At 43.1% G+C, this 14,132-nt stretch overlaps 1 protein-coding gene across 1 annotated transcript; it reads right to left on the bottom strand.

The window, feature by feature from the left end:
* Positions 1–7,260: 7,260 nt before the first annotated feature.
* SPRY2 (sprouty RTK signaling antagonist 2) lies at positions 7,261–12,280 on the bottom strand. The gene is made up of 2 exons (XM_090258538.1): positions 11,906–12,280; positions 7,261–9,053 (listed from the first exon to the last, which is right to left on the bottom strand). The coding sequence occupies exon 2, from the start codon at positions 9,000–9,002 to the stop codon at positions 8,055–8,057; it is 948 nt and encodes a 315-aa protein (XP_090114664.1). The 5' UTR covers positions 9,003–9,053; positions 11,906–12,280; the 3' UTR covers positions 7,261–8,054.
* Positions 12,281–14,132: the final 1,852 nt, after the last annotated feature.

Below are 14,132 nucleotides of genomic sequence, written 5' to 3'. Positions count from 1 at the left end.
AACAGTAATAGTTTCACACATTTTCTTTTTCAGACTTCTATCATAATTATGTATTGCCTGATTCAAAGTTGTCATATGAAAAATTTTATTACAAAGGGACTGACCTGTTTGTGTCTTTGTTTCAGTAGAAGTTTATTTCAAAAGTGTGCTTCAAATTGTCAACTAGTGAGGTGAGTAGGAAGAAAACAGCATGTTAGTTACCATCTATCAACAATTAAAGTTAAGTTTAGAAAGAAGAAATGGGGTTTCTAAACGGATCTTTAATCTTAACAACCGAACATTATTTTTTAACTAGAGTATTAGTTACAATGATTTATATTCTACCTTTTCTCTAAAAGACTTAAAGTCGCTTACTATAAAAGATAGTCTACATACCACAAATTAACCAGAAGTAGAGTAAGCTAGCTAATAATTTCATTTATAGAATCATCCTAAAGCAGGGTTTTCACTTTGTGTGATTTTTAGGTGACAAAGGGATTTTGTGAATTTTATGGAATGGTTTGACTTAGGTTTATTACTTGAAACAAATTTATGTTCACTAAAAAATGTCAGAAGCAATCACAACATCAATAAATTCTGAAGGTGCGCATCTCTTGAGTGTAGATGTTCTACATATATAAATAATACATATATACATGCACACACCTGGCATTTATTAGAAGCCAATTGTCAGGAACTAAAATCTCTTATAAAGAGACATTTATTTAAAATTTATTAATCCTTTTAGTCTCATGTCAGTTCTGTTTTCTTCTTTTACATTCAAGAATGAATCCCTGTCTCCTTCATACCTGGCTCTCTGTGGTCTCCTACACACCACCGGTTTTAGAGAATCATTCAAGTCTGTTTGCAGACAAACACCCATCTGAGACAGTTTCCTGATCCCACGTACCATACCCAAGATAGTTAATCACTTCCTCTTCCTATGTATTTTGTCTCTCTAACAAGCAGGAGATACTGTCTTTTATCTCCAGTATTTAACACTGTACCTGAGGTTTCTCCTATGCATTGACCTGCACTGGTTTCCCTCCCAAGAAGCCCCAGAACCAACACACCTGGCAATGGACTTCAGACCACATCAGAGAAAACACAATTAGCTCTACAAGCAGGACACTCAAATGCAGATCTCTGCAGGCACCTCACTGGGTCAAATTTCACTTTGTGGGATCATACCCTGCACAGCAGCTCACACATTGTGGTGGCGGTCAGTCCTCACAGTTAGCCAGCCTGAGGGCCAACCCCACCCATGGATGGGCCAACAGCCATCAACTACAATAGGAAAGCTCACATCACCCACACAAAGGACCTTCTGCTCAGGTGATCAGGGAGACTGCGCCATTGAGCCCCACAGAACACCTACAACATAAGGCCACCCTACCAAGAATGGAAGACATAGAAAATCTACCTAATACACAGAAACAAATATATAGAAGCAGCCAAAGTGGAGAGACAAGAAAACATGCTCCAAATGAAAGAACAGGAAAAATTCCAAGAAAAATAACGAAATGAAATGAAGGCATGCAATCTACCAGATACAGAATTCAAAACAATGGTTATAAGGATGTTCAAAGAACTTAGGGGAGGAAAGGATGAAACTCAGTGAAAACTTAAAGAAATAGTAAGCATAAAAACAAAACAAAACAGAACACAGAAGCCATAGAAAAGAACCAATCAGAAATGAAGAATGCAATACCGGAAAGAAAGAATGCACTTGAAGGCATCAACATCAGCTTAGATGAAGCAGAGCACTGAATCAGCAATTTGGAAGACAAGGTAATTGAAAACACTCAATCATAGCAGAAAAAAATAATTGAGGATAGGTGGACATCTGAAACAAAATCAAGCACAACAGTAGCTATATCACAGGGTACCATATGGAGAAGAGAGCAAGGGACTGAGCCCCTATTTGAAGAAATAATGACTGAAAATTTCCCTAACCTGGTGAAGAAAAAAAGATACACAAGTCCAGAAAGATTAGTCCCAAACAAAATAAACTCAGAGAAGTTCACACCAAGACACATCATAGTTAAAATGGCAAAGCGTAAAGACAAAGACATAATCTTAAAAGCAGCAAGAGAAAGACAGTTACCTACAAGGGAAATCCCATAAGACTATCAGCTGATTTTTTAACAGAAACATTTCAGGGCAGGAGGGATTGGCACAAAATATTCAAAGTGATGAAAAGCAAAGACCTACAACCAACACTACTCTACTCAGCAAGACTATTATTTAAAATTGAAGAAAGAAGAGCTTCTCCGAAAAGAAGCAGCTAAAGGAGTTCATTACCATTAAACCTGTATTCCAAGAAATGTTAAAGGGACTTCTTTAAGAAAACAGAAAAAACAAAAAAAACAACAAAAAAAAGAGGAACATAAATGTATAATAAAATGGCAATAACTATGGACCTCTCAATAATCACTCTAAATGTAAATGGCTTAAACACTCCAATCAAAAGACACAGGGTAGCTAAATGGATAAGAAAACAAGACCCATGTATAGGCTGTCTACAAGAGACCTACTTCAGATTAAAAGATACACACAGACTGAAAGTAAGGGATAGAAAAACATATTTCATGCAAATGGAAATTTTAAAAAGCAAGTGCAGCCATATTTATATCAGAAAAAAAAATAAGACTTTAAAACAAAGGCTATCGTGAGAGATCAAGGACATACACAATTAATCAAGGGATCAGTCCATCAAGAAGTATAGTATTGACAAATGTTTGGAACTAATCGATTAGGCTCTATCCTAATTGTGTGTCAGAATCCAGGTGACACCTAACCTGATTGTGGTTGCCCACACTCCTGGATTCAGTTCCTCACCAGCAGAGTGATGATGAGTCAGAGACAAACATCTCTTGGGACACCTAGCCATTAGATTGCCAACATCTCAAGGCTCTGTATCTGCCACTTCTTGATGCATGGGAGGCCACTTGGTTCACAGTCACCATTAGATATGCTTCCTTTCAATGCTGTTCTGTATTCATAAAGATAACTTCCTAACAGGCAGGCCAGAAACAGGTTTCTGGTAATATGAACCAGTTATGAGGGCTCATTTGTGCCCACTTGAGGGCCGGGTTTGGGGACTACACAGGGTTCACCGAGCCTATTAAGAACTGGGAGGAATAAAGGATGCTACAAAAATGTTATTTACCAGAACGCTGCTTGATTGGAAGCCCTAGGGACACAAGTGAATAACCAGATATTATTTAAGCCATAAAACCGTTTCAAAATGTAAGTTGTATTAAGAGCCAGAGATGGTCATGTAGGCTTTGAGAATCACATGGACCTGAACAGCCAGGGTTCAGGCATTGTTTTTTGGCAAGGGCAGAATTGTTCCAAAGTTCAACAACTTCCTTTCACACTATCACAGACACTTTTTTCTCAGCTTGATTATCTCCAATTCATTCTTCACAAGTATTCATTGTACTCTGCATACAGAGGCAGGCTAAATCTATGGGTTAATGACAAGGGGTGAATTCCAGCAAAACTGGAAGAGCAAGAATAATGAACCTTTCCAACTTACTTCTTAAAGTGTCTTTAAAATGTATGTTTTTTTAACCCTTATTTTTTAGGGAAAGGTATTAGTGGGTCATGAACCTTTGAGAAGCAATGTAGAAAAATATAGGACTCCAAATATTAATCAAACATCTCCACATTTCATTTAGAATTTAGAATATTAGCGTGGTGAACAATTTTATTTCATGAGTAATGATGATTCTGTCGCATGTCTCCTGGTAAAAACTGTTTCAATAGCATCCAAACCCACTATTAAGAATACATCAGAGCTTTTTCTGATATTTGTACTCCACAGCACCTTGCTTGTGCCTTTAAGTCCTGTCGTGCATTAGAATTGCTAGCCATTTCCTTTTGCATTATATCAACTAGCCCAGTAATTTGTAACAAGTAGCTGTTCAAAAAATATGTTAAATTAAAATGTCCAGTTATTTTGGTGCTTCAATTTCATTCCAAGTGGTCCTTGTATTAAGCCAAATTATTCTTCTCTGCGTATTAGAACTGTTTTTGGAAATATTGTATGCTGAAGCCTTACATGCCACATCTACCCAATTCAGAGGCCAAGGCAACGGGCTTCATTCTAATCTCCCTTAATAGTTTATTTTTTTAAATGTTAGTTGCCAAATAAGAATGGCTTTTAAAAACCCTTTATGTCCATCAATATGCAGTTTTAAATAAATATGCACAATATTTGCTAGCCATGGCTAAATTTGTTATTCTCTATTTATTTGCCCTATCTCCGTTTTCTGATTAAGTTCAATAAATATTTTACACGATATAAGGAGGGTGACGTTGTGGTATCCAAGTGAAAACCAACTATAGGAGATCTATATATGTGACAGTTTTATCCTCCCATGGACAGCCAAACCAGTGATTAAATATTCCAGATATATAGCTTCACTCTGAAGATCAATTAGGCCAAATTAGATAGGCCTTATTTTAAAATTCTGCTCTGGTCTTCAATCAGTGGAGACCCACCTTCGGTATGTCACAGAGAAATGAGACACTTGTGCTAATTAAAATCACTTTGCCTTAATGAATAATGAAAACCAAACAATGGGTACTGATACAGTATTGATGTAACTAGTTAATGTTCTATTTCTACTTTCTTTACTCAAATAGCATAAAATATTCTGCATAAGATGACAATCTTGTTTTTGATCTACAATAAGACTAAACAGTTTTCAAAGTTGAGGCTCTTGCATTGACATTCTGGTCCTTTTGCACATTAGAAAGAAGGTAAATGGCTAATTATGGACATAACTGAAAGTGAAACTCTATAAATTCTTTAAAACTTTGAATTTTGACCTATATGAAGTTAATCCATTACATCAACCCCCGCCCCCAATTTCCTATCAGATACCTCATAGCACTGTGCAAAGAGCAAATTCACTTTTCTGACATCATCAGTATCTTAACTCATGTGACCCAGAGGCAGGCAGTCTTGAGACACACGTATATTGAAGAAAGTTTAGCAAAAGTTTGGTTGAAGCACCTGCACTTAAGTTTTTGTTTTCTTCTTTCAGACAATCCCCAGAGGGTGCTCCAACATGGCAGAAATTTGGCAAGGCCGAAAAAAACCTCCTCCTCAGAACACATAAATGAATGTTTTAAGTAACAATCAAGTTGTCATTTTTAAATGAACCTCAATATAGAGAATGTTCAAGTTTCTAAAAAAATTAAAATGCAAGAAACCAGAAAAATATAGTTAAGATTTTTGTACATGTTTAACAGTCACAATATCAAAACAATGGCCATTGATCTCCACCTCATTCATTGTCTTTATGAATTTTCATGAATTTAGAGATTAAGAGTTTGAGGTGGTTATTCCTGCACATCTCAAGTGAGATAACATGCAACATTTTAACACTGAAGAGCACCAGCTGTTTTTAACCTGTTTAGACATAAACATTTAATTTTCCCATACTGGCTTATAAACTCAGCATCTAACAGGTTGGTTGGAATCTTATTGAGGAATTCAATTTCCTATTTATCTTTAATTTTCATCAGGACTTTATATTTATACCAAATCCTCTTCTATGTCCTATGTTCAACCTAGTGAATTATGTTTTATATTGGATTCCGTTAAAAAAAAAATTAGTAAGAAGCTCATCCTCAATCAGTTCTCAAACTCTATGTAATCACTAGTGGAATGATTAAAAAGGCAAATTCCTAGGCCGCACCATCAGAAATTCTGATTCAACGACCGTGGGGAGAGATTTACTCTACCTCTTCAAGAAACAGCCAATTGCCTCTGATGCAATCGTCTCTAGCACACCTGGGAAATTGCCTATGTAGTGAAAAAATTTTCTTACTTCCTTACCAAATAAGTTCTATCAGTAAATATGGCAGTTTTTGATGACTAATGCTAATTAGTCAATATGTTGTACTTTACAAATCTTGCAAACTACCCAATAAATAAGAAACTCTGCCCAATTTTTGGACATTCTAATTCTTCTTAGACCATTTTAATGGTTAAAATTTTAAGAGTATTAGAATTGCAACATTCAGTACTCCAAAGTTGAAACTTAAAGAGTAAATCATTTCTACATTAATTTAATCTTGTGTTTTTTGGAAAAAGTTGAGAGGAAATTGAAGGTCCTTACAGCAATGTGTTGGTTTAGGAGGCAATATAGTTCCTTGAAAGCTAGTTTAAAAAAAAAAAAAAAGACAACCTGTACACTAAGACCTCTTAACTAAAGAGAGGGAGCCTCCGAACAGGAAACGAGAGATTAAGCAATAATGACAGGTAAATCATTTCCCAGACTTCCGGTGATTCTTGGCAGCAAAAGGTTGTGCTTCTGAAAGAAAAAAAAAAAATTATAAGCCACAAAGTGACTAATTAATCAAGTGGCTTATTCAAATAAAAAAATCCTTGTATTTGTCAAGATGGGCTTGTAGCAGCTTGCTCTGTATTTGCTCCCTACAGACAACTGCAAACACATCCTGATTGTTACACTGCATCTTTTCCCCCAGAGTAAAATTTAACAATTTTTCTGGATAATTTGATTAAACAAGACAGGGCCCTCTCAAGTTGTCCTGCTTGAGCTTTAATTATTAGGTCAATATAGGATGACATTTCCTGATATCCTGTACCAGAATCAGAAACAAGCTCTATATTCCATGTCTTTCCTAACTTAAGGAATGTGGGATCTCGGTGATAAAACAAATCTTGCGTCTAAAAAAAAAAACATACCCATGATCAGCCAAGTGAAGAAAACATTTTTGCCTCATTTATAAACGTTTCTATTGTGTATACTGCATGTCTGACACACAGAGGATATTCAATAAATGTTTGTTGAACTAAATTCGTTTCCTTGTTCTTGAATTAGCCTCATGGCATTCATTCTTAATACTGGATATAAATAAAGTCTAATCATTAATCTTTTAAGGAAGTCTCCTTAATCAGTTTAAGATTAAAACAACAAAACAAAACAAAAAACCCCAACAACGCCTGCAAAACAGAGGCAAGCCAGCAAACCTACAAAAGCAGATGGAATAAGAGCAATGATATAACCAAAATAAGTTCTCATGATTAATACAGATAAGTGTCAAATGCTCAGTTATTTCTGATTGCTAGAATTATCTCCAAAAATCATCAAATCTTGAAAGCGGCAACCAAAAGATAAAAATAATCTTATAGATAAGTGAAACTATTTCACTGAAATGCTAGCCTTAACATAAGATGTGGTTTCTTTCACTTCAAAAAAAAAAAAAAAAAAAAAGTTAAATAAGACAAAACAGCTGTTTAATTTCAAACGTTAATATATTTTCTATTTTATATTGAACATTTGCATCTGTAACCCCTCATTTGCAGCAACTATCACATCCTCATAAAAGGGGTGAAATTTGTAAGATGCCTCTTAAAATAAATATTCTTTTTTATAAAATAATAAAACTTCAAATAAATATTCTTTACACTAAACAATATGTTGAAAAAATTAGAAAATAAAGGTTGAATTTTACTGTAACTGTACAATATACATGAAGTCCAAAGGGAAATCAGAGTCTTACAATAAAGGCTTTCTGTAAGGCAAAATACAATCTAAAAACATACTGATTGATTCACATTCTTCCGAATGTACAACATATTAGTATAATATTTTGTGACTGTGCCATATAGCATGGCACAACTTGTTTTTCACAGTTGCAAATATTATTGTATGTACAAAAATATAGCACATTATCTCTGGAGAAAACAACGGGGGAAAAAGTCATCTGCTAATTTACAAATTTTGCAAGGACTATTCACAAACAAAAATTTTGCTTAGGAGTGTCTGTTGCATGAGCTTTTGCAACAGGTGAGTCCCCAGGTTCTGCACCCCATACCTTGAGCTCCATTAACTGAGTTCTAACAAGCATTATCAGTTAAAATGGCACATGAACAAAAGCATTTCACTGCAAACCGCAAAGAATATCCCAACTTTCTATTAACAGTGCCAAGATTATAACTGTTTAGTTGGTTGCGTATGTGTTAAAAAGAGAAAAAAAAAAAAAAAAAGGAACAATTCTTATTACTGTAATATTCCTGATTAATGATGCTATGTTGGTTTTTCAAAGTTCCTGGGTGGGACAGTGGGAACTTTGCAGCAAACTGTGTTTGAGTTTTTACACCGGCATCCAGGCCTATTAACCCGATCATAACACCCCTGGCACAATTTAAGGCAACCCTTGGCTGGAAGGTAACACCATAAACAAGGCAAAAAGAGGGACATGACGCCCATGGCCGACCAACGTGTACAACAGTGAGACTGGCTGCAAGAACACGGGTTGTCAGCACAGTTGTCCTCGTCATCATTAGAACAGTGATAGAAGAGACCTTTCACACAGCACACACAAGTCCCATAGTCAATCACGTTCTGGGCCGAGCAAAGGCACTGCTTGTCGCAGATCCAGTCTGATGGCAGAGGCCTCGGATAGGTGCACTCCTTACACTTGCACTTGCCACAGTCCTCACACCTGTAGGCGTGCAGGCCCAAATCTTCCTTGCTCAGCGGCTTCAGCTCACCTGGCTTGAGCTCAGATTTGGGCTGCACCCGGATTATCCCATCGGCCACTGGCCCAGAGGAGAAGGATGGCCCCAACAGTCTCTGTTCAGAGGAACTGCTGCTGGTACTCGTCCTCGTACTGCTCCGGGACCCTGAGCTGACCGTGCTGATGGACCTGGACAGAGGAGCCCGTGTAGAAGAATGGACCTGCGAGTGCTGGAGCCTGGGAGGCTGGCGGTGCTCGGGCAGACCGTGGAGTCTCTCGTGTTTGTGCTGGGCGGAGGGGCGAAGCGCAGGCTTGAGGCCAGGTCTCGGGACCACAGTGGGCCCCTCTGTGTACTCATTGGTGTTTCGTATCGCTCTGATCTGATCCAGAGACAACACGTGTACCTGCTGGGTGAGGGCTTCTCTAGCGTCAGGCTCCCCGCGCTGTCTGCCACTGTCACGGGGTGCCTGCAGCAAGGGCTGTGACCCACTGCCATTCTGAGCTCTGGCCTCCATCAGGTCTTGGAAGTGTGGTCACTCCAGCAGGCTTAGAACACATCTGAATTCCTGCAGAACCCAAGAGGAAAGAGTAAGTTTACACCCCAGGATACTTCCCACTCTCCACCCACCTGAGTTAACTCTTCACTTTCCACTTCCCCCGGAGAAACAGATTTGTATCCAAGTGGCTGTAGGGGGTTATTAAAATAGCCACACGATCAATGTCTGTGCCAAAATGTAAAAACTTGGCTGGGTATTAACAATTCTTTAATCCTGTGACGTGTAGTAACACAAAGCTGATCTTTGTTTCAATCACTTAAGTAACAATTCCTTATTCAAATAAACAGAAAATTTGCAAGGTTCAGGTTCAATGTAAAAATTGCAAGAAAGGAATGTTAAAACAACCATTACAACTGACATTTTCAGAAGTTGAAAACACCTTTGTCAAATTTGAAAAGGTTTAAGATTATCCCGGCCATTTGTCTTTAGCGTCTATAAATACAGCTTAGTAATTCGTATTTGAAGTCTGCTTTTACATCAAATAACTTAAACTATGAATTAGCCAGTATCCTAACTATAAAATCCCGAATGATGAATATGGCATGCAAGAAGTAGACACCCCACCCCCAAGGAGCAGTTACAAATTTTACAACAATCATGCACTATCATTAACTACATACACAGTAGGCACAAAGTCTTAGAATTAAAAACAAGTTGATTCAAATCCTGTTAGGTGCCAGGAACACATTCAAGCAAACTCACACAACAAGCAACAAGACAGGAACTTATTTGCAGCTTTTCAACTTGAGTCCAATATTTTACTGCCTGATTGCCCAGGAGAACTTAATTATGTTAAAATCTTAAATGTTTTGCCCGTTTCTAAGTTGAGAACATACACCGGTTGGTGATAACAAGATGTGTTTTAAAAATCCAAGTGTCACACCTCAAATCTATCATTCTGACAAGTAATCGCTTTAACTGCAGTCTCTGTATAAATTTCAAAACTATCACCCCCTTTCCCACTAAGTTGACCATGACTAAAATCGGGCAAACGCGGACCTTTATCCAACCTTCGATTTTTAGAAAAGAGGCCCAGGCAGGTGACACACGCCTCCCAATTACGCACAAGGCAGAGCTGGAAACCGGATCTCCCTTCCAACAGAAAAGCAGACAAGACAACGTTGGTCTTGCTTTCACTCCGTTTATCGGATCCATCAGCGGTCCAACACAGTCCCCGGCAGGTGGGACACAGTCGGAGCCCCGAGGGACTCTCCTCCCGGAGGACTGACGCAGCCCAGAGGCCGGGCTGCCCCCCACCCCCACCCCCACGCACAACCTCGAGACGGACAGACAAGGCGGGGGGGTGCGGGCGCCTCGGTAGAAGACGTGCTGTGAAACGCTCCAGCACACTTCATTCCCCCCCCTCCCAGCTGAAATTTCCCCCACCCCGGAGAGCTGCCTCCAGCTCCGGGGGGCGCCACTCCACCCCCAGGCAGAGGTCACGTAGCCCACAGTAGGGCGTTCCCGCAAAGGCCCTAGAACTTCGGGCACGGGTTTCCAGCCCCGACGCCTCGAGGACGAAAGCCCTGCCTTAGACACGTAGCCGGGACGCGGAGGTCTAACCCACGCGCCCTGGGCGACCCCATCGCGCACTGACCAAAAAGGCACTGCCACCAGTTTGCACTCGCCTATACATAAAAAATGTAAACATATGCACAAACGTGTTCCTTAAAAGTTAAAAGAGGTTGCCTTTTTAGAGAAAATACCTTTATCCAGGGCCCCACGGCACACGTCAGGCACACAGGACGACCCACATTCCCGGACTGGGAACTTTCCGCGCAAGTTTACTTGTAGTGGAAAGAAGCATCTTTGGGGGAAGGGATACTTCTTTTTTTTTTACTTGTTATATCTTTCTGCCGACCCCTGGCCTCCTTCGCAGCCCCCACCCCGGAGCGACCTCACTCCCCCACTCTCTTTGAAAGTACTTTGAAACCCCCATTAAGAAGTGTGTGATCAGACTAAGGATTAGGAGGAAAGGACTTCGGCACAAGGGTGGGGCACACCAACACAGAAAACGCTTTGTAAAAACGCACAAGATTGCGAATTTAAAAACAGTAACAAAAAAGTAGATCGGCCAATGGGGGGGGGGACTAGCCTCTTTTGCCACTTATTTCAGGTAATGGAAAACGATCGCGACCGCTTGTTGACTTTCTTCCTGTGTTGGGTCAGCCCGATCTTCCAAAAATAAAAAAAGCGTGACCCATGCCGACCACGGCGAACGGAAAAATGAGAAAGCTGCACTTCCGAACCGCAGAAACCCGGCGCCAGGCAGGGCGACGCTCCCACCCGCACCGGCTCTCGGTCCACACGGAACAGAGGCAGGGGGCTCCCTCCACCCGGCCCCCCTGTCCTTTTTACACTCGCGGGGTCTCGCTGCCCCCGTGAGGCGAGTGACTCGCGCGTCCTCGGTCCCGCCGGCACTCCTGCCTGGGGACAGCCTCTCCCAGGACTCGCCTTCCCCGGGAGAGGAACAGGTTAGAAATGCGGGCTCCTGCAACGAGAGCAGGAGAAAACACAAAGTGTTTTCTCCTGCTCTCTGCTCCGAACTCGGGACCAATGCGGGGTTGGGACCCGACTCTCCGTGAGCCGTCCGCCACCCCAACCCCCCAGAGCGCGGGCGCGTGGGATTGCAGGGTCGAGGACACTCCACCAGGCGCGCACTGCAGCTCCCTCCCAGGCAGGCCGAGCCTCTGGCAAGGCAGACCCGCGGGCAACTCTCCGGAGTCCCGCGAGGAACCTGGGAGCTAAGAGAATGGAAGGCCCGAGGAGAGACCCCACTCTCGGTCCGGCTGCACCTACTCCATGTTGCCCACAACACGCCCGCCACGGCGCCAGGAGGAGAAGAGCCGAATGCGCCTCACCGTGATCGCGGCTTTGCACCAACCCCTCTCCGTTGGATTCTCTTCCTTCTGCGTTGTGCAAATAATTCCAGCCCCGATGCAAACTTTTCCCCCCCTTCTTTCCAAACTCTGCCTAAGTCCAACTTCCGAGCAATCGGCAGGAGTTAAAACAGGAGAGGAAAATCCGGTGCCAAGTCCCTAGCCGATGAACACCCCGGAGTTCGGGGCTGTAGGCGACCCCCCTTTCCAGAAGCGCACGCGGCGTATTTCCTCTTTTTTCTCAATGAACTGGAGGCCGAAGCTCCAACGGCGAGTCTCTTTTCCTGGCAGATTAGCGAATGAGAAAAGAAAACGGCCTTACAGAGAACCTAAAGCCAGATGGCCAAGTCGTGAGGCCGCCACTGCATCGGAGAGGAGGCGGCGCGGGGCCGCGGGCCGGGCGGGCGCGGGGGCCTGGGCGCTGCGCGCTCCGCCGGCCCCTCTCCTCCGCTCGCGCTGCTGCGCGCAGCTCTCGGTTGTGCAGACTGGGCGTTGTGGAGGCGCGGCGGCGAGGCCGAGGCGGGGGCGGTGGGTGCGGAGGAGGAGGAGGGGGAAGAGAGGGAGGAGGTGGAGGAGGGTCTGGGGCCCGGCCGGGGGGGCTCGTGGTTGGCCTGCGCCCTCGCCTTTCCGGAGGAGGCAGGGAGCTCTGCGGCGGCCGCGGCAGCAGTAAGTGGCGTCATGTGGATCCGAGGCGGAACAGAGCAGTTGTTGTCCCAGAGGATATATCGCATCCGGTCCCAGCTCATTGGCTCCGCAGGGCTACATTCACTCACACTCCAGCGCCCGCCAGCGCTCCGAGCCGCAGGAGGCATTCAAAAGGGCAACCGCGCCGCCCTGCTAGTCCCCAGGCCGGTCCTGCCGCCCGGGCGCCGTCACGCGGGGCGCCCGCGGGGCCCGGCTGGGCACGGCGGGGGTCAGTTTATCTAGTTTCAAGGAAACACTGACCTTAAGATTTCTCCAGAGGCCATGAGGACGCGCCATAGGCTCCGGCTGATTTATGGAACTTTCTCCCCGCCACTAGGAAAAGGGCATGAACATTTAAAACTAATCCGGCCCGTGCAGTGTTAGCATTTAAAACAAGTTGCAGGTTTTAAGACTTTACTCGGAATCCATTTCAAGCCCACCTCTCTCTTTTTCTGATCCCCCTCGAGGGGGCGACGGGAAGAGAAGAAGGGGGAGGGGAAGGGGAGCGGGAAGTGAGGTGGGAGGGTTATTGGTTTATTCTTTGTCTACTGGATTAACCCGATTATACACCAGGCACCAGCTCAGAGCCCTGCACTGGAGGCACAGAATGCAGATTCGGGTTTCAAGTACCTTCTCCTCTAGCCGGGATTGGCTTTTGAGTGTGTCGATTTGTAGTTTTTCAATTTGATACTATATTTTATTTTTAAAAGGGCAGGTAGCTACATAGATGAAGGCTTTCTGAGTATCTTTTTCACTGTTTTCTTTGACACAACAGCTTAAGGAAATTCTACAGGCTAAGCCTTTTAAAATTTTGTTACTTCAGTAACGCACGCATACACGATTACTAAGGGAGACACCTCGGGCTTCTAAAATGGGAGGGGGCTCACTGCAGATTTCCTCTTCCACTTAACCAGAAGGATCACCCTTAATTTCCTACTCTCCTCATCTAGAACATTTATCAATAAGACCCTGTTGTCCACTTTGACAATAAGGACTGTATTTTCCTACGTAAAATTACAAATTAAAGGTAAACATGCATACATATGCACCGCTCTAACCGCCGTTCTGTTAATAAGAAATGTGCTCGCACGTGAGAGCACCAGTGAGAAATTAACACCTCCCCCCACGCACACGCCTAATATTGGATTCAAATGATTTACAGAATTTTTACTTTGCAGAGAAGTGCGGTTAGTACTCCTGAATAGCACCTGCGTTCTTGCCCCTGCGCGACGTTTAGAGTTCTTGAGACAGTGCTAGGGAAACGTGGTGCTCGATTCCCCGCGTTCAGCTTCAGTCCACATCCGTTTGCAGCTACCCTGGCACTCGCTGCCTTCTCCCGAGCTCTCGCTCTAGCTTGTCCCGGGCACATTCCCAGCCGCGCGGCGTTCTCGCCCTCCCTTCTCCATGTTTCTCTACGGTTCTCCCCCCTCGCCCGGGGTTTGGAACCAGAGATGGCAAGGGAAGTGGCATGCGTTATTTCCGGGCGCTGGCCTACGTCCTCCCACCCCTCCGGTGAGAGTGAATG

This window comes from Furipterus horrens, unplaced genomic scaffold (assembly GCF_987537825.1).
Source record: "Furipterus horrens unplaced genomic scaffold, mFurHor1.1.pri manual_scaffold_12, whole genome shotgun sequence".
Lineage (NCBI taxonomy): Eukaryota > Metazoa > Chordata > Mammalia > Chiroptera > Furipteridae > Furipterus > Furipterus horrens.
Note: the sequence above shows the minus strand (reverse complement) of the source record. Positions and strands in the feature narration are given on the sequence as shown.